Below are 21,295 nucleotides of genomic sequence, written 5' to 3'. Positions count from 1 at the left end.
TCGACTGTCCATCGATTGCATCTGGAACAAACTGTTCAGCTTGATTGATATCTGTTGCATTTAATGGGAAGTTATTCTCATGGTCATCAAACCTTTCAGAGACTCATCATGTCCTGTGTGGACAAAGTCAGCATTTGCAATGGTCTGCCACTCACGTGTCACTCTCACATACTGTATATGGTCACGCTCTTCACTTATTCTAAAGAGTAATTCAACAATGAATCCTGTTGCTTTCTTTGAAATCTTGAAGTGGTTGGAATCTAAATTGGTACCATCTACATATTTTAACAATCTTCTATTTAGAAAATATTTGTGCAGGGCATATTAGTACATCATCATCCCTGTATGTAGCATTTTAATATCACAGTGACACTGCACAGAAACAGCTCTGATGTTTTATTCTTCATTGTGCTGCACCAGCTATAATTTATGGCACCTATTGAATAAACGATATAAAAAGAGAAAAACAACCAAAAAAGAAAAAAATTGTCAGACAAAAGCATCAGACTGGGATCAAAATAGCATCCAGCAACCACAAAAGGAAAAAGACAGCCTCAATTATCCAAGACATTTTAACAGTTTTATTTGAATTCATTTTAAACTTAGTGTTTTTCTTTTTTTTTTGTTGTTGTTGTTGTCCAGGAAGCACTTTGTCAGAAAAGGAAAGAATAAAATGAACAATACTTCACCATATCCTTGCAGCCAAAAAACATTTTATCAACAACATGATCACAAATACTCTGGTGTATTATAATTTTTTTTGTTGTTTGTTTATTTGTTTACAAGATTGCAATATCCAAAGAAGATATTCACTCGGTTTCAGGTCAAAGCCTGTTTTTTTTTTCTGCCATGGTTCCACACATACCTGTATTGATTAAGGAAGGATAAAAAAAAATCTGGATTAAATAACGAAAAAACCTGGGTTAAATAATCAAATGTAAAAAAAACGAAAAATAAATGGATGTGCTTGGAATCAAAAATAAAATCAAATGAAAGCAACCAATATAAAGTACAAAAGGCCGACATAAAATGATGTGCAATAATATTATTAACATTATAATTACTATCATATTCTCAATATCATTTCCTCATTATTAACATTATATGCACTACACTACTAATACTCATATTAACATTTCATTAACAATCATAAAAATGATAGTAATAATAATGAAAATTATGGTCATCAATAAAAAAAGGTTTAAAACAAACTTGTGGGAAAAAAAGCAAAACAAATAAAAATCATATGAATTTTATCCATTTTCCTTTAGGCTGAGGACAGAGGTGTAAACTGGGCGAACAAACAGAGAAAATGTTATGAAATCAGAGTAATCAGTGCGAGAGTGTGCCCCATTCCCGTCTTTTCTCTCCAAACAAACAGACCAAATGTTAACACAGACATGTAACATGAGGTGTTACAGCAACGTTGCTGTGTTGCTTCAACACCACAGCTGAACAGGATGAGTAGATGTCACAGTTTGGGCCTCTGTTTCTGACTTCTCCTCCTTAGGGCCACAGCAGCTGCTGCAGGGGCAATGGTTCAAAAAAGGTGGTTCATGTCCGGTTCCGTAAGATTATGTCGTGCTAACTCGACTGAGTTCATGTCTAATGGCTGTAAGGAAAGGAGACAAAGCAGAGGAACAAAGTGAGGTTTATAATGTAGGTAAGATTAGTAATATATCATTATAACACAATATAAGTTAATAAGAACAGTTAAGGAGAACAGTGCTAATGCTGCTCATATTTGGACATCCCCCAAAGGCTCACAGACTTATACAGTGCCAGTTTTTAAAAGAACATGGTGCAACTTGAGGAATTTATGACTAACAAACAAAGATAAAAAAAAAAAGTGGGTACTAATTTCAATACAATTGTTTTTGTGATTCTAGTGCAACCTAGTGGCCACAACTCCACACAACCACCATCCCAAGAGAGAGATTTCCAATTAAACATTCATTACCTTAAACTAGAAGTGAGGCAGTGTTCTTAAATAATGATTGATTATCCCTGTTTTGTGTTTTAAGAGAAGTAAACATACCATCAATGATTTCGTCCTTAACTTTGTGCAATTCACGAAACACTTCTTCCAAGATTTCCTAATGAAGCACAAATAAATAGATAGTCATGCATTTGTAGGACTGTTTACAGGGAGCAAACCTGTGTGCAAAGACCACAGAGCAAACAAATGATGCTGGCATAACAAATAAGTCGCATAGAGAACGGTTACCACAAATAAAAGTTTGGTGTGATGTTATTTCGCAGTGAGTGTGCCGGTAATAATAGAGTGTGTTTCCTTTACCTGTTTCATTTTATCAAGGTCTAATGAGTCTGTGTCACCACCACTCCCCACAGGTCGTATCCTGTGAAAAAAAAAACAATTCTCCATTACATTCAATGCTGCTGTCCTGCTTCACAACAATATCTACGGAAATGTGATGCCTCCCCGTCTCACCTTGAAGCCATTGACCTGTCTGCAGAGTTAGCTCGTTCCCATGGCTTCTTTGCACCATCTACAAGAGAAAGAAGCAGGGTCACACAGGATATCCAGCAGGGTGTCACTGCTGCGTCTACAGAGTGGGTCATCAGACTGGCAGATAAACCAAAGTTAGGAAAGTAATACAGGTGATTTACATCAGGGCTGGTAGTGAGTTTGACTCAAAAAAAGATGAGACAAACAAGAAAAGGTCTGTGATGTAAAGTTGTGTAATAACTAGTAATTAATTTCACCATTTCTGTGAATTGTGTGTGTATCTGCTGTATGTTAATTTTTTTAATATTTCTGATGATCCCTGAGATGAGATAAGATGCACAAATCATAGGTAGTAGACAACACATTGTTTGGTTGCAGCGGTTTTCACAGTGCTGAGTTTCCCCACCTGTAGCATTCTGTCCACTCCGGGTGCTGGGTGACGGAGAGTTTGGGTCGTCCTAAACAAAAACAAAGGAGTCAGTGAGAATCGTTGGAGATGTGACATTTTGCATTTGTTAATGTCTTTTATTGACTCCTATGTAATAGTTTTCCTCAGTGCAGAACGTCATGATGACTGTGTTTCATCAATTTAACAATTATCATCACATAATCATACTACCTGCACCTACTACCGTTGTAAATCAGACAGCAAACGTAACATTCGTGAATTGAATTATCACTGTCTAACATTCACTCACATTTTGGCCATCTTCAGTCTTTTCTGAAGCTGCTTTCCTTCTGGGGCAAAGAAGAAGCCTCAAGTAAGAACAGGGCATTGCATTCAAATCCAGAAATGTCAACAGTTGTAAGGATGATAAAGACTGAAACACCTGAACTGCACATTCATTAAAGATTTCAGTAAACAACTATGTCTGCTGTGGCCACAGGATGTCAATGTTAAAATGGTTTCGTGGTTTTCTCTATTAATTGCTCTGACCTTCGCGCCAACAGTGCGTTCATCTCCTCCATCAGTCCTCCGCTCCCTCCGCTTGTTCGGTTCACATCGTTTTTGGTGCCTGAAGAGCTGTCTTCCGTCTGAGGAGAGTCCAAAGTGACAAGTTACTTTCTGATGTGTACAAATAGTAAACTTTTCCAGTGCGTCAGACAGGTTTGGTGGAGATAATCCACTTATATCCTGCGTGACCTGGAGAAGCTTCATCAAGACATCAAAGCCGCAGAGATAAATCGGTTTCTCACCCTTTGAACGCGGCGCAGTTTCGCTCCAGCAATCATAGCTGCGAGTCCCGTTGGTGCAGGAGACTCGTCCACGTGACTTCCTCCGCCAATTGGCAGTGGAGGAGGGAGAGGAGGTTGGGGTGCCCCTGCTGAAGGTGGTGGCGGTCCTGGCGGTGGTGGAGGGGGAGGAGGGCCTCCAATGTTCATTGGTGGAGGTACTACTGGTGGGGCCACGGAAAGCACAGCAGGGTGGCCTTGGAAAGGAGAACCTAGAGGAAATGTTGTAAGTGAAAATAGAAAAGACTCAGTGTCTCAGTGATTTATATGCACCTGTGCTTCTGTAGAAATGCACTTAGATGACGACGAAAACATATTTACTGAGAGGACCTGAGTTGGAAGACCGTCGCTCCCGCTCCATGTGTGCCTGCATCTGCTGCTGCTGCTGCTCCATCATCTGCCTGAAGGGACGACAAGATGCACGAACAGCTGGATGACTTAATATCACAAGTGCCATGTCTTATCCACAGTTCTGTCATTTTTTGTCAGCCTGGAGGAACAGCACAGCCAACCGTCTCACAGCAGGAGCTAAAAATCCTCCATCATTAAAGCTGCACATCCCCTGTGAAGAAGTACTTTGAAGTATATATCTTTTAAACTAAAAACGTGTGAGTATACTTTTTATGTAATTGTCAGAGTTATACTAAACTCAATTATATTTAAGTTTTATTTGTTTATACAAATAAAAAAACTTTACTACATGTTAGGGAAACAGAGTAATGACCAACAACCAAAAATGTTTTCTACACAGATCAGATAAATTAACTTGATTCCTATACAAATTATCTTCACGTGTTCAAGGTAAATTGTTGAAAGCAGCATTAATTACAGTATGAATGCACCAGCTGCTAGCCACAATGGATATAACATTTAGATATCCTTGCCTTATATACATAACGTGTGCTACCCTTTTTTACAATAGTAAGCGCTCGGCTCTGTTTGTCTGATAGAATGAAACAAATTTATGCTGGGCCGAAAACCACAACACTAATCTAAACGAGACGAGACGAGAAACACTTTATAGAGCTGACAGATTTGTTGCTTGTTGATGTGACATGACCTTTAGTCACTGACTTGTCTACACATTTTGAAAACCTACGTGCTGAATAAACTTCTTTCTCCTCATCTGTCCAAACCCACTACACGCTGTCCTTAATCTCCGTCCACCTCCACTCTCCACTACAACCCTGCCCTCACATCTCTGTCTTTGATGTGAGAAGCATGTGTATGCCACAATGCGATGCAAGAGAGGCTGAAAGAGGCAGCCCATAGAGAGGAAGCTGTGTGTTGGAGATGAGAAGTGCTGAGCCAGCAAACTCCCTGGTGTGACAGGAGCGCATGCAGCAGCGGAGCTGCTGAGCAATACTGCCCTGCTACCACTGGAGAGAGCTCAGTTAAATTAATTTGCATCCGCTGATACAAACACACCCAAATGCATAAGCACACAATCTCTCCTCACAATCACAGCTGTAATCCTTTGTGCCAGAGGTGCAGTTTAGCAGACATGGGATCGGATTGTAACTCCCATCATATTTGTTCTCTTAAGCCCTGGCATTTGGCATTTGGATGAACCAATAGGCAGAGCTGAAATAGGTTTAAAAACAGTAACAAAGACCTAGTTGTGCCTGAGTCTGTATCTGAGAGGGAGATAGGAATAGTAGCCGCACTGGAAGACATGCTGGCTGACTTGTAAGCCATGGAAATAGCCTCAAGCATCAGTTTAAATACTGCTCATCCATTATTTCTGGATTCTTCAATCATTCACATTGTGATTCAGAAGAAACATTGTTGTGTGTTAGAGGTTTTTAAAGTTCACTGTGTTTATTTTTCTAACCTATGGTGGTTAGTCATGTGAGGGAGACAGAGTGCACTAAGGGGAGGAGAGCGATAAAAGGGTGTCTGTCTGCATATCTCAGCTGCTTCAGTTACATGGTCTCTGTGTGTTGTCAGACACATTGGACTACACTCACTTTGCCCTTATCCTAACCACTGCGTCTGAACAAAGTTCACTTCAAGTTCACCCATTCGTTTGGACATAATTGCACTGAAAAACAAGAAAAATGTCAACACAAGCAGAAGCTCTACACATAGCCAAGAATCTTAATCATTCATCACTCTGAATGTGTTGCTGTGCTGTCATTGCACTGTTGGTCACACAAGACTCCTCTTTCATTTAAAGCTTCTCGTTATGGGAGATGGGATCCTACATTACACACCAGGTTTTGGTTGTAAACAGTGCTGGAGAAATAGTGATCTTACATAGCACAGTACTATGGTAAATCCTAATCTGATGATCTCATCAGATCCCCACTGGGTCCAAATATGAATTAACACAAGTTTAATGTTTAAAAGGTCCTTTTTTCAGGAGCGCTAAACATTTACAAGTTTAAAGGTTAATAAATTTTACCTTGCTCTCTGAGCTTCTATCTCATCTGATGTTGGTCCATTCTGGACTTGGCGCTGGACAGCTGGACCTAAAACCACACATAAAACCAGAAAGAGAGAGAGAGAGAGAGAGAGATAAAGTGACTTTAATAATCCATTACAAGCTTTACACTGTTAATTAACATTAGTGTCAGTCAAGACAATTAAATGACACCGAATTAAATATCAGTTGATCATTACGCTCTCTGTCTTCTCTAATGAGTAATGTGCAATGAAAAGCATAATAATCCTTCACTCTTGGTAAATGAGCATAAATTAATTCATCCGTTTGTACAGTTGACGACGAGCAGAACATAATCCACATAATACTGCGCATACTGCTGTTTAGCCCTGCCATCACACTGACCTGCTGTTTACTCCTGTTACCCACAGTGCTCTATTAGAGATACATGATGCTCCACTTGATTCTTAATACTGTTGAGAACAATGTACCGATCTCTCACACACACACACACACACACACACACACACACGCACACACATACACACACACACACACACACACACTCACACACACACTCACACACACGTCGTTGTCTGGGTTTGTTTCTTTTATTTAACTAGAAGTAGACTTGAACTCCAAACTGTAACGAGCACACACAAAAATGCAGCTTTCTGTCTCACAGTCGGTTGTTTAAGTGTTGAAGGAAAGTAAGAGGAGGGCAGAGCGTAGAGTCTGGTCTGTGTAAGCAGGCTGCCCTTAATTGGAAACAGAGTAAATTCTGCTGTGGTTTCCGTTGAAAAGTAAGTGACAACACGGTGAAGCTTCTGAAAAATCTGCTCTTAGGATGAAGTTTGGCTTGTTTTTAATCTTATTTAACTTATTTTTTTTAAGAAGGACCTTCTTTAGAATAAAATGAAAACACTCAAAGAACAAACAATTCTATTGTACAGAAAACAACAGGAGAGCAGAGTCATAATCAAAGATTTGTGACTCCAGGATCTACCCATCTGGCTTTTGATGTGATATGAGCTACAAGGCACTTGTGTTGTAATCTGTTTAACACAGCGAGATCTGCAGATTGAGAGTCAGATAGGGAATGTAATTAATTTAAGACACGATAAGATGAGGACAAGAGGACATCAACCCGGGGATTACAATCAAATCAGAGGGAATCACTCGTTTTCACTGATCATTTTCACATCAGTGAATTACTCTGGGACAATATTAATCTTCAGTGTTCCTCCCAATAACAACTGGAGTAAAAAGACTTTCATTGAGATGTGATTGATTTGCTATTGTAGTTGAGGTGTACAAAGAAAAATAATTCACATCTTTACCTTGGGTTGGCTACCAAACATCCCATAACCCTTCTGTTTAATGAAAGATGTCCTTTACATAAGACATTCACAGCTTTACATGGTCAGGCCCTTTTTCAGGGTCGATACTCCCTGCTGCTTGTATTGCTAATGGAAGTGACTCACTGGCAAACCAATGGTGCTAATGGCCACCATTGATCAAGTAACGGGAACCCAAAAATAACACCAGACTACAAAAGACCTGACTCATGCCTACTATCAGATACCTCACACTCTATACACACACACGATGGAGCAAACACCATGTTTGATCATGAACGTGCAAACAACTTCAGTTCCCTAAAATGATGATTACCATCATGACATCATAACCTTGTTCACTACACATAAGGTTGTATTAAAAGTGTAAAATTCAGCTTTATGCCTTTAATTGCAGTTTGTTTCTTAGTTGGTCGTGCCTGTTCTGAGGTAAAACATCTTACTCCTTTGTCTGTCTGCTGTTATGTCACTTGGAAACCTTGAAAATTTAATAAAATAATATATTAAGTTTTCCAAGAATGTGATAAAACTGAGAAAAAGAGCAAATCCTCAATTCATTAGTGAATAATTTATATATTTACATATAATCAACAGCAATTAATCAGTTGCTGATTAACTGATGAATTGTTTCAGGACTACTACACAGTACATCCAAATAAAAACAGCCTGTGGGTTTAACTATATACACATTTAACTTCTCCTCTATAAAAGGGAATCTGTGTGTTAATACACAAGAATGAAATAAACTCTTGTTATTTAATGCTGAGTTATCATTTTGTTCACAATTATAACATCCTGAATTTAAATTAGCACCTATATTGTAGTTACACATTAAAATCATCAGGTTCAGACACACACACAGCATTACTACCTACATGACATGCTGAAGAAGAGGAACCGGTTGTAGCAGACACAGAGGCACTGACAGACCCACTCCCTGCTGACCATCTCTCACCTGTTCCTGTTCCTCCTCCTCCATCACCCTCCTCTCTACCTCTGTCTGCTCACCTGCCTGCGACTCTCCCCTCCCCCACCCAGTCACAGCATCATATGTCATCTTCATGTAACGCACACCTCCAGGCAGCGGCAGCAGTGCAGCGAGCATCACTGGTTAATGTTTCAGAAGCGAAGCTTTGTTTGTTGACTACACAGCCTGATGTCACTTATACACATATTACAACGAGCTGATCTACATGCATACCTGGTTCACTGACATACATAAATACACATTGTCCAATATTAAATTGCAGGTTAAAAAACTGATGTGTTGATGTGTTTACTGTCAATATTCTGTCTGTGTTTGACTACAGCTACGGCTTGAGCACTTTTAACTACAGCAGCAACACAAAATTACTGCTACAGATGCAATGTAATATTATAAATAAAGCTTTCATTTATCAACAACTTCCGACAAGGTCAGAATTTAACTTTCACAGTCAATTGTTCAAATGAACATAGGTGAAAAGTCATTATAGTGATTAGGTAAATGGAGATTTTAACCTGGACTCTATAAATGCTCTCTTATGCTCTCTTTAACTTATTATTATATGAGTAACAGTACTATTTTTATCCATTATGCAGGATATACCACAATCTGCAGTGTTTACTCAGTCCTCCAACGTGAGAGGAATACGAAAGGACAAAAGGTCAGGTGTTGACCTCCTTGCCACTAGAGGGCGCAGGCACACCTGCTTGGCTCAGAAAGAAAATGATTAGATTTTTGCTTTAGAACATGTGAATGTGTCTTATCCACTGAGTATGAGCAGAGTAAGGTGTCAAAATCACACTGAGAGAAGGAGTAGAGGGATCCAAACACCAACACATAAATTCAATCCCTCTTTCTCTCTCTCAGTCACAGAAGGGAACATACAAACTGCTATTCTTTTGTTCTCTACCACACACACACACACGTGTGTGTTTGTTAGATGGTATTAGCACATCTATCTACTCTGGTTGTATCTGCTCCTGCTGCTGTGTTGTAGAGAGCTGGTTATGCAGAGGCTATCAGTCTATCTGTCCCGTGTGTGCATGCGTCTCTTGCGTATTTGTGCACTTGTGTTTGGCTGCTGTCACTTGAGCCTCTTTGTTCCCCATCCCATGTTATTAGGCAGATGAAATGATCTGCTCTCTAGCATGGCACCCAGGGGAGATCATCTCAATGACTCATTCTAATTAAGAGGCTAAAGGGGACTGCAGGAGGAGACACACTGCTACTGCTGCTGATGGAGTAATGACTGGCAAGCTGTGATACTTGCTCTGTCTTCCTCTAATTCCATCAATGCCCAATTTATATTTGTCTGTCTATCTTTCTGACATGCATCCTCATCCACGCACAAAGCTCAAGAGGAGACATGCGCTTTGCTGCCGCTGGGAGTCTTTAGATAGATGTTTTACACAGCAGACATTTTGACTTGAAGCAGGAAAAACACAGGTGGAACTAATAACATTAACAATGGCTCTGTTCCGCTGATGTTTGCCTGGCAGCTATAGTAGTCAAATGAAATGCAGCTGCTATCAGTGGTAATTGTTGTGAAAAGGGTCAATTGTAAATTAAAAGAACAGAGATATTCTTAGATGTGATCTCAGTTGCACTCACACTTGAAAGGCTTCGTGATCATGCATATGCATTCAGTTATTATTTGGTGCAGATGCTGTGTCATGACTTATTTTCCAGAGAGCCCTGTAGAGGTGTTGAAATGATGCTGATGTAGTTGATAGCACAGTAGGAGTGGGAGAGAAGGGGGATGAGATGCAGCAAAGATTCCTAGCTGAAATCCCCCACAGATTTTCATTCAACGATCATATTCTGATTTATGCTTTATGCAGTGGACTCACACCTAATCCTAAACCTCATCCGGTCCGAAGGCAGGAAATTGGAACACACCACATGACCTGAGAGATAACTTTATGTGATTTAAAATATATATTTGATGAAGAAGAATGTTAGAAGAATATAATTTAAAAGAATGTTAAGACTCAGATAGTTATTAATGAGTGTGAGCGTCTCCCAAAATGAGGAAATATTTGAAAGTAGATGTCTCGTGTGTTCATTGTGTATTATATGTGTGATTAAGGCCCTAAGAGAAAACACACCTCCATCCTGAGCACTGAGGACGTTAAGGGCGAAGAGCATAGCGTTGGAGAAGGTGGTGGCCTCTTCCTTGCTGGCGAAGTTGAGGCCATAGACCTGCCTGGCATCCCTCCACTGGTGGAAAGTCGGCGTGGCCTGGTTGTACTTGAGGCCCTTCACTATGGAGTAGTTAATAACCACCTGTGAGGGATGAGGAGGGAGGATCAGATCAGAGATGTAATGTAATGACGTCTGTTTGTTTTGCGACAAATTCTATATTAAATCATTTAAATTTCACAGCAACATAAGATTAAGATCTGCTTCCAAATGTGGTAACTTGTCATAGTTGAACAGTCTGTGTATTGTGCTCAATCCTTAGGGAGGTGAACTGAATCTGCCACTACAAATTAAAGAAACCATGTATGGAGAGATATAGGAATCAGCAGTCTAAAAGATACCTAATAAAACAGTCAGCAGTTGTATGAGAGGACCAAAACAACTGAAAATGTTGATAGCACATCTACCAGTGTATGTATCATCACAGCAGAGCTGTACTGTGACACAAATAAAGAGTTTAGGCTGCTTCAAATCCACTTCACTTGATATGCGGAGCAAGCACGCAACGATTGAGGTGTTAGAGTAGAGAATAGTGAAGGGGTGTTACATTCTCAGGTGTTACGAGTTTAATAATGGAAAGCTATCTGCATTAAAACCCAGGATTGAGACGCCATGACAGCGTTCATGTTGCTGCCCACCCCAGCAAACGTCCACAGCACGGTGCTGCAGACCTGGGCCTCCGCTGCAAATACAGCTGGCTCTGGGCTTTTCTGTAGCACGCTGTGGAGTTAGTTGTCCAGTCTGGCTCTGTGTCATATTACTGCACACATAAGCATAGATGTGAGAGCTGAGTTCTAATGAGATGTTGCCTTTGAAGGGACTGACAGATGGGAGGGAGATGTCTGTCAAGTCACAGCAGAGGATTAGCACTTAAAACCTTTAATGATTAAACTAAGTTTCAACACACACACACACACACACACACTTCGTGATTTGGTCTTGGTTATTTGGTCTTGCATGTTACTTCAAAAGGAAACACACAGTCACAATCTGTAATAGTCTGAACGTTCTGTGTGTTGCAATCCTCCCACAGAGCAACGAAATCTCTCTCTCGAGTGACTGAAAATCAGAAATGAGTAAAACCCTTTTTACTTCTCTCACACTGCAGCATGTGTCCCAAATGTTACCTGCTGGTCCTGCAGTTTGACGCCCACCACTCTGAAGGTGTTGTTGGCAGTGTTGTGGTAGATGTTGATGCGGCTGAATCCCTGCTGTCCGGGCTTAATGGGCACCCACTTCTTACTGGTGTCATCGTAGACCATGACCGAGGCTCTCGCCTGGCAGATACTCTGCTCGCTGGGAGAGAAAGCGACAGAGAGAGAGAGACATCTATTAAAGAAACTAATTAAGGAAGAAATCCAACCTTGGACACTCTTACATTGTTCAAGACCCTTAACTTATAATGTTCAAAGTGTTTCTCATGTTACTTTGTAATATTACTTCGCTCAACAGTTGCCTTCAGTAATATTACTGATAGTGGTTTATTTTAACAGCACACTTGCTGTGTATTTGTCTGAGGATGTAAGTGAGATAATTATGGCGACCAAGGCAACAACTCAGTCTTCTAATCCAGTGTTATACTAATGGTCTAATCCAAATGTAATCAAGCGCTTGTCCAGCATCTGTTGATGTTCTTATTGAGTGTGTGTGTGTTTGTCTGGCCTCCAGTGTTGAGTCTGCCTCTCTGCGATCTGACTGCATTTATCAGTCTAGTGGGGTTCCTGCTCTCTTTAACACACATACACACACACACACACACACACACACACACACACACACACACACACACACACACACACACACGTTTACTGTAAGCACACACACACACACACACGTTTACTGTAAGCAGAAGCACCCATGACGAGAGGACTTTCATGACCCTAAAGAAGAAAAGGACATCTCTGCAGAGTTTTGAAGGGGAGAAGTGATCAAGGTGTAAAAAGTTAAAGAGGAATAAAGAAGAAAAACACAGGAGGGAGGAACAGAGAAACAATTTGACTTGCAAATGAGATTAACAAGAACAGTCCCATCTGTTAGAGATCTTTGCCAAGCTAAAATTAGTGGATCGACCCCTGAGGCCCAGTGAAAGAGCTGCGTCAGAGACGAGAAGGAGAGGAAAAAGAAAAAGAGAGAAATGTTTTGGTTTGAAGAGTAATGCAAGGATGCAGCATAAGGTAGAGTGAGAAATAGTAAAACATCATACGTTATTTGCCTTCTTGCCAGGAGATGAAAAAATTGACATCAGTTTCACATAACTGTTCACTAAATGCAAAACTGGGGCCTACACATGATTAGCTTATAAAGCTTGGGGGTAACATGTCATCGTCATTATTATCATCAAAATACAGCTGATATTGTTCCATCTCTCCTGACTTCTCCGGTGGCAGTTGTGTGTTTATTATCTTTCGTCCCCCAAAATGAATTAGAGGGAATAAACCTGGATAAACAGGTACTTCTGCATAGCTTTCCTGTTTGACTATTCTCAGGGTAGAAATGCACGTTTGCCAGTGAATGGTGTCAAAACAGACACAAGTTGAATGAAAGGTGATTCTGCATCATGCATCATCTGATTTAAAATAAAGTGCCAACTGAGATACTTTCTTCCGGTTCTGGGACTTTTCACATACTACACCGCTCCATGCATTTAAAGCTAGAGGTATAAATAACTTTTTCCCAGATTGTGTACTCTCACTCTCTTCTTCAATGTTATCTTGCATTAGAGGTTTTGAAGTGCACACACTTGAAATCAGCCCGAGCACCAGCAGGGCAATGGTGTGTTTAATTTATTTTCTTAAACTTGTCGACTCTGTTAATTTTTAAAAAGTACTTCTCGGCAACTAGCTGAAAATGGCATTGAAGGCCCAGCAGCATGAATAAATGAGGTTCTTGTGCTAAAAGAGACTCAGGCAGGAAAAACAGAGGAGACAGGGAGAATGAGATGGAGTGGTGAAGGGAAGAAAGAGAGAGAGTAGAGAAGCTGTGAAGAAGCTGAGGCAACAAGAAAAACGAGTTTTCTGACTGACAGTTATAGGACACAAACACACACACACACACACACACCAAAATACACACTTGTACATATATACAAATTTAGTAGCCCTCAGTGGTGGAGACTGTTCTACGCCACACTTGTTGAAAAATTAACAATTGCTCCACAGGTCATGAATAAATCAGATGCTTCTGAATTTACCTTGACAGCGCACACTCACTGACATATGCAAGCATGGACACAGACACACACTTTAAATGCCATCCTCCTTGGTTCTCATGACCAGTCTGAGCTGCAGTAAATTCAAACTGACAGGCACAGAGAAATCTCAGAGAGCTGTTTGGAAATCCTTTCCTCTAGTCAGAGAGCAGGGAGTTATATGCAAGTGTAAAAGGTGTTCACTCCGTATCACAGGCTTTGATATCATTATAATAGTTCTGAAGGTCTTTTCAGTCAGTCAGAATCAAACATAATCTGATTCCCTCAATTACGCTGAACATTACAACATAACCTTGACAGTGCAGACAATGATGACTACAGCCACAGGCAACTGAGCACAACACAAACACTGAGAGCAAGTGTATGCAGAAGAAATGCATTGTGGGGATGATTTTGCTCTGAACCGAAAACATTTTCAGTCTGAAACCACTAAACTCAAAACAGCACGAACAGATGAAAATGTCAGACTATCATTAATAAGCATCAATGTTTTTAAGTTAATAGGCATCTAAAGTCCGTCTTAAATCAGATTAATGAGGGTCATGATGATAAGTAAATGAATTATTCATCCCACAACTGAATATTTGCAGCGTTGAAAAACACAATTATTGCTCAAAAGCGCGTCTATACTCTTCAATTCTTTTTCATCTCTTCTAAATACACACACACTGTACAGTGAACAGCCTCATTAGTTTACTCCGCTTTGGGTCTGAGGTCACTTCGGGGTTAATGAGATACTGTTTCCAAACTACTTCCACCATCTTTGGTTTTACTCTTTTCTCGTTCCTCAGGCACACAAAAAATTCAAGACAAATTGTTCACATGTCCCGAAAGTGTGCAGCGCACAGGTCAGATGGCAGCACTTCACATGTTCTCATTCATTTCATTTGTCACTGATGAGGATACACTACACCTGTCTCACACCTGCACCAGTCACTCTAACCAGCAGTGTCAAAGCGTATAGTTCCACTTTCTATTTCTGTTGCCAACCTTCCCGTCTGCTTTCACTAAATTCACTCCGCTGGCATCACCCCTCTGATCCGAGATGAACAGCAAAACCGTACGCTGTCAGAAAAGAGGGATATGCTTCTGACTCACAGAGGAAACACAGGTGGGGAAAAACATGCATGCAGAAGAGAGAGAAATATGGCTGAAAATACATGCATAAAAAAACCCAGAAGCATAAAACATAATAAGCACTTTCATCGTCTTCTGCTGATCAAATGCCAAAATAGATGGAGGTGGAATTTAAATTCATAGGAGGGAATTCTCCACATCATTTGTTTCTGTCTATTTCGTCTGTAACAATTCAAATCGACAGAAGATGAGATTCTTTTTCTAGGTGTTTTTTATGAATTAGCTCCAGAAAGAGGCTTCAACAGTTAGTGAGGAACTAAAATCTCAAAATGAGTCTCTCAGAGACATTTGTGAGCCTTTAATAATAGAACATTATGCAGAGTAAAGTGCATTACTGTCAATCCATCCTCTCATGAACATTTGTGCTGCTTTTCTTGTGCGAACACGCTGTGAGTGATTGCACGTGTCAGTCCTAGTCTGTCTCTTACGCTAATCTGTGTTGTCAGAGGGCCCTGTACACATCTCAGTCCACGCAGCAGGAGGGCTGAAGCTCCTTCACCACCCTGCAGACGTCACAACATCAAAGCTATTGTGCTGCTCCACTTTCTGGGGCCCTTGAGCTCAAGGCAGCAGCGAACTGACAACAAAGAGGAATCTGGCAGAAATAGACACTCTGACACTCATGTCACTACATGCAAATTTGGGCACATACACAGTATAAATTAGAGTAGATTAATCCTATATATCTATATCATAAAGATCAGATTAAAAACAATTTATATTGGAAAAAGCTGATTGAAAAAAAACACTACTCTTAAATGTTTCTTCACAGTTCACAGACAACTGTAGCGATCAGAGATGTGTTCTGTGTTAGCGAAGTGAACTTTCACTTCTTGATTCATGATCACTCAATTTTACAAGATTTAGCAATGATTTAAGGAACAAAAACTATATATTAAGCCCCTAAAATAGATGCAGTGCAGTGTTTACCAAGAAAACTGGTGCCCTCACATGCTGTAAGACATGATACTGTAGATTACTGTCAGAAACCTTCAACCACCTTTTAACAAATGTCTGAAGTCATTTTCTGCAGTGTATCACAGAGACAATAAATGGATTCTAAACGTGAACATTGAGCAAACAAACTGACTAGCAGTGTTGTGCCTAAATGGAAACCTGCCAGTGGGCAGCCGTGACTGTCATTAGGAGATCAAAATGTCCTAAACCGAGTTGATGGATTAGCTGGTCCAGTGATGCTGCAGCAGCCAGAGCAGGAGGTTAGTACCAGAAAAAAGAGACAGAGACAGCAAAACAATTGACATCACCATAAACCTACATGGCTATAATTATAGAGTAATAAAGGCCAGACTGCATAGCAAAACGTAAAAACAGAAAGAAAGAAGCATGTGAAATATAGTGGAGACAGTATGTACCTTTAAGTAAATAGATAAGACTACAAGCATTGCCCTGAAAAACACCCGCCACTTGATACTTGAAATAGTCAGTATACTGTAGAGTAGATGAAATGGCACATATGCATATTGTAACTGACTGTGCTCGATCATCTGTGAAGATAATATCTGATAGTCCACTATCAGACATCATTTAGCCACATAGTCAAACGGAGATCAAATGTTAGTGTGGCCCACGACCAGCAGCTGAGTCCACAGTAATCTATTACTGTCAACATCACCTGTTTTAAAGGATATCACAAAGTTTTAAAAGCCTTCACAGGTGTCCCCAGACTGAACAATATTCCTGCCATTGGTCTGTCACTGTCACTGTCATTCACTATCCTTGATGATTTGTGCTTCTGTGATTGTTGATCACAGAAAGTGTCTTTGTGTCCCACAGCCAGCTGCTTAGAGGCAACGGCCAAATCCCGAGAGTTCGCTGGCAGAACAATCGTCGCCACAAAATGTTTGTCTTTTTGTCTAACTCCTTCACAAAATGCCCTGTGTTTTCCTAAACAGGAGGAAAACGATGGCGAACACTGTGGCTGGAAACTGGCCAAACGTGGTGCACACTGAAACGTCTAGTATGTGTGTGTCTATTTTTGTGCATGTCAGCTCATCTTTATGAAACATCAAAGCTGCATAAAGCGGAAAGAAGAACAGCTGACAGTTTAAACATTTATGAGTGTGCCAGAGCGGAGCTACATTAGCAATGAGACTGAGCCTATAAGCTAGACCACTTTCACAGGAAATGGGATCAATAGCACTAAACCATCACTGCAATCCAACCATGAGGATTTGGTAAAATGACAATAATTTCAGCTCCCATCTGAAGCTCCAAACACTCATCTACTGTCAATCACTACCTCGGAGAAGATGAACAATCACTGAGTGGAAGAGTCTGTCCCAGTTGCTGCTGCTGCTGCTGCAGATTCTGTAAAACTAGGACTTGCTGCTTCTTCAGGCAGCTTGTTCTCCTCAAACTTTTTAAAAGATCGGAAAGTTCTGACGTGCAAATGTCAGAAGAAATGTCTGCACATAAAACTGTCAAAGGCAACAGGAGACTCCACTAGAAGCAGACAGCAGTACTCACAGCAGAGAGTAGTTTTAAAGAAAGCAAATATAGCTACAGTATATATTAAAACATTGAATTTCACCATCAACAATCTAGGATTAAATTAAATTACAGGTAAAAGCATGAAGCGGGAAGGTGGAATTAATCACACTAGAGCACAGCAGGATCAACTGAGACAACTGACAAAGAAAATAAAAGTAATGGTTAAAATAAAAGAGCACTACATGCTCACTGCAATTACAATGTTAGTTTAATTTTCAAAATGTAGACATATTCACACATTATTAAATTGAGTGGTCTAATATTGACATTTAAATTCATCCAAGCATGACTCCTGAGGGCCTCTGATGATAATGTGCGGTTGGCTGACCACAGATTTTCTTGCCCTGGGTTTAAAGAAGATGAATCATGTCATGAACGAATGATATTAAAACCTTAATGTTACAAAGTGCACATGTGAAATCCTGTTAAAATAAAAGTTGAACATAATCTCTGATCTGGTAGAAACAGCTACAAAAATCATCTCTTCATCTTTATTCAAACCTTTGTTCTTCCTATAAGTATACCTGCATTCATTTCTGTTAAGGGGAGTCAGTGAATAGGAACGGTGTTACAGTGTGTGTGAACATGCCCCTGTAAATCACAGCGTGTTTATCTGCAGATATGTGCTTGAGCGTATATCTGCTGAAGAATGTCGGGCTGGTTTGCAGGTCAGTTACATAAGCAGCTCGCTTGCTTGCGTATTTGAGGTTTTGGTGGTGAAGGATGGCAGGTGGAGAAAAAAACGTGAAGCAGCCAGAGTGAAAAAAGCCAAAAGACTCAGAAGAGAGAAAAATTGGTCTGTGCTGACAGCAGATTTTCAAAGATCCTGTCGGGTCTAATAGAAACCGTTATAAAACAAGCCACATTGCTCAACTTGCAAAGGAGAGGTCTAAAAATAACTAGACTTGGCTGAATTAGGTTGGAAGTTATGTGTGGAAATCATGCTCACTCAGTGTGCTTGTGTAAATGTTATAGCTAAGGATACTCAACACAGAAGATGATCATCATCATGTCTCACACATCATGTCTCACACAGGCTGTTAAGCAACGGATCAAGCCATAGGAAAGTTGTCGTCTGACTCAGTGAGAGTGTTTTTGTTGGACATGACACTGCAAATTAGAACCAAAATAGAACAGCGCTTTTTAAACCTCATCTCTGTGGACCCGGAGTTTGAAATCATCTCTCTCTCTCTGGCCCAGTTTTTGAAGCTTATTGCAAACTACTCCAGCAAAATTGTGCACTGCTGTAGACCACTGACACAGTTACAGGGACATTTCCTTTCATTATCATATAGCCAGAAAAAAAAATCTAAATAAACACACCAGCATTAATCCAGGGTTTAGCCAATTTATTTAAAAAAAGAATTAATGAAGTGGTTTTGGCAACACAGGAGGTATATGTGAAAAACAGCCCATCCCAAAGATTCTCAGTGGGGTTAAGGTCTGAACTGAAAATAATGTGTCATGCTCCCTGAACCACTCTTTCACAATTTGTCATTCATTTGGCATTGTCATCTTGAAATATGCCTGTGCCATCAGGGAAGAAAAAAAATCTATTGTGATGGAATAACCTGGTCATTCAGTATTTTCAGGTAGTCAGCTGACTTTGGACACATAACACTGCTGAACCTAAACCTGACCAACTGCAGCAACCCCAGATCATTGCACTGAGGAGTTACTCACTGCATCAGTAAGGGTTGAATAATTGCTTGCTGGCTAATGCAATGCAAATCAGCACATTAGAGGAAAATGTCTCAACAACTACTGGACACATTCATTCATAAGCTTTACACCTCGCAACATCAGCTGCACTTTGTGTTTAGATCTATTAATGAATAGTTAGCATGTCCACAGCATCGTCACTGAGAGCGTTTATGATTCAAAAGTTTGAAAAATATGTAGTAAATATGTTTATGCCATGTGAAGTCTACCACAATTTCAAAAGCATGCTAATCAAAGTGTACGGTTTGCACCGGGGCGTGTGTGTGATGCACTTGAGTGTATTCAGCTTGTGTGTATTTGAATGGATTCCAGGGCCCGTAGACCCCGCGGAGAAGATACACACAGACACACATATAGTACATCACATGCACACACGAGCACACTCATAGACTCGACTGCTGAGACTACGCAAGAGCACGCTAATCTGTTGGCATGACAACTGAAGTGGAATATTCACTTGGCCTAGAAAAGATGGCTGTGAAGAAAAGATGAATGAGCCGCGAGAAACAGTGGGAAACATACTGTAAGCCTTCAGACAGTCTGCTCTTTAATTACAGACCTGACTGTCTTTACAACAATGCCGCATAATGTCCCGTCTCATCCTCTGATCATCAAATAACTGTCTCGTAAGGCTGCAGCTGTGTATTAGCACAGGTGTATGGACCCACATGAGGGAGTCGGTGTATGAACTACCTTGAAATACTGTACGAGTTCTAACTGCTGTCCCATTACCTTGAAGGCAGACGCTACAGCCTCAGTAGACCATAACATGTATTTATACATGTTGCCTCGCTTTGGGGGTTTTGTTGTTCCCCTTTAAACCACTAATAAAGCCTTAAATGTGTGACAGTCCATGGAGGTCAACTGGTACAGCCAAAAAGAGCAAACCTACATTCTGGTGCCATAAAACAGGTCTGAATTTATGGTTCAACTCCAACTGAAAGCCTGCAATGAGAGTGCAAGGAGGATGTTTCTTTTACTGCTACTCCACATGATTGCATAAAGCATTTAAGAGTTTCCTCAACCTCAAGCGCCACTGCATAGAGTCCGAAAACAAGCTGCACAGCATTGGGAAATCTTACTGCGGAGGGCTAAATCAAGTGGATTAAATGTGGGATCGGGTACTCTCGGCTTTTATGTGCGACCAATACCTGCATGTATTATTAAGTGCGAGAAATGAAAAAATCATGTCCTTAGATCAGAATTTGAGTGGTTGAGCGGTGTGTTAGGGGTTTGAAAGTAGGATGTTTTAATTGCCTGTGATTTTGAGCAACATCTACAAACCTTAAAAACTTGTAAAGGTGTGTTTCAGCAACATGACTGGTGCACGCGGTCTGACAGTGAGTCGATAAGTTTCCTTTGGATGGTCTTAACTCCAGACTCTTTACGTCAGCTTGCACCCTCTTTACTTATCCTCCCATCACTGTGAGACGACGCCAGCTGGAACAATAGAAATTAAAGAGAAGTCTGTCTGACCTCACTTGGCTTATACAGACAGAGTGGAAAATAACTAAGAGCCTCAGTGGCAGAGGATTTAGATTTAGGATGGTCCTTTATGTCTCCGTAGAGACGGTCAAATCCTCTGACATAACAGAGGCATCGGCAAAGGCAACGCATCGTCAATAGATCCCCCGATGAGTTGACTGCAGGCCTAAAGTTAATCTGCCATGAATCCAGTGCAACCTGGCAGAGACAGCTGGGATGTGATAAGGTGCATGCAGCTGAGAGCTGAAACCAGCAAGAGGATCACCTTAAATGAACAGTTTGCCATTTCGTGAGATACACATACTCGCTTTGTTGCTGAGCGAAAAGAAGTCCACCACTATTGTGTCTGTACAGTAAATACGAGGCTGAGCACTATGAAACTCCAAAACAGCCCACTAAAACACGTAGCTAAAAATGATTAGAAATAAGTTACAGATTGTAGCTTTGCTGTTAATTCTGATTTTGTACTAAAGACTCCAAGTCCAGCAAAGAGCGAGACATTCCTGTCTGGTTTGTTGCTCATGAGAATCTTGATCTGGGCTTAATGAGCACTTGCTTTTATTGCTGGATTGTTGAGTCTGGTGCCTCAGGACATCAT

At 40.5% G+C, this 21,295-nt stretch overlaps 1 protein-coding gene across 3 annotated transcripts in view; it reads right to left on the bottom strand.

Annotated features, from left to right (window-relative positions):
• Positions 1-748: 748 nt before the first annotated feature.
• Positions 749-21,295, bottom strand: part of evlb (Enah/Vasp-like b) — a 33,330-nt gene continuing 12,783 nt past the window's right edge. For 2 of the 3 annotated variants that reach the window (XM_026341713.2, XM_026341712.1), the window contains exons 2-13: positions 11,762-11,930; positions 10,541-10,718; positions 6,111-6,177; positions 4,034-4,104; positions 3,668-3,915; positions 3,408-3,505; positions 3,169-3,208; positions 2,877-2,928; positions 2,453-2,510; positions 2,300-2,360; positions 2,039-2,096; positions 749-1,612 (exon numbers count right to left, since the gene is read on the bottom strand). In XM_026341713.2, coding sequence (XP_026197498.1) covers positions 1,575-1,612; positions 2,039-2,096; positions 2,300-2,360; positions 2,453-2,510; positions 2,877-2,928; positions 3,169-3,208; positions 3,408-3,505; positions 3,668-3,915; positions 4,034-4,104; positions 6,111-6,177; positions 10,541-10,718; positions 11,762-11,930 — 1,138 coding nt within the window. In that variant the 3' untranslated portion in view covers positions 749-1,574. The remainder of the gene's footprint in view (positions 1,613-2,038; positions 2,097-2,299; positions 2,361-2,452; positions 2,511-2,876; positions 2,929-3,168; positions 3,209-3,407; positions 3,506-3,667; positions 3,916-4,033; positions 4,105-6,110; positions 6,178-10,540; positions 10,719-11,761; positions 11,931-21,295) is intronic. The other variant, XM_026341714.2, reaches the window with a different exon arrangement.

Source organism: Anabas testudineus, chromosome 24 (assembly GCF_900324465.2).
Source record: "Anabas testudineus chromosome 24, fAnaTes1.2, whole genome shotgun sequence".
NCBI lineage: Eukaryota > Metazoa > Chordata > Actinopteri > Anabantiformes > Anabantidae > Anabas > Anabas testudineus.
Note: the sequence above shows the minus strand (reverse complement) of the source record. Positions and strands in the feature narration are given on the sequence as shown.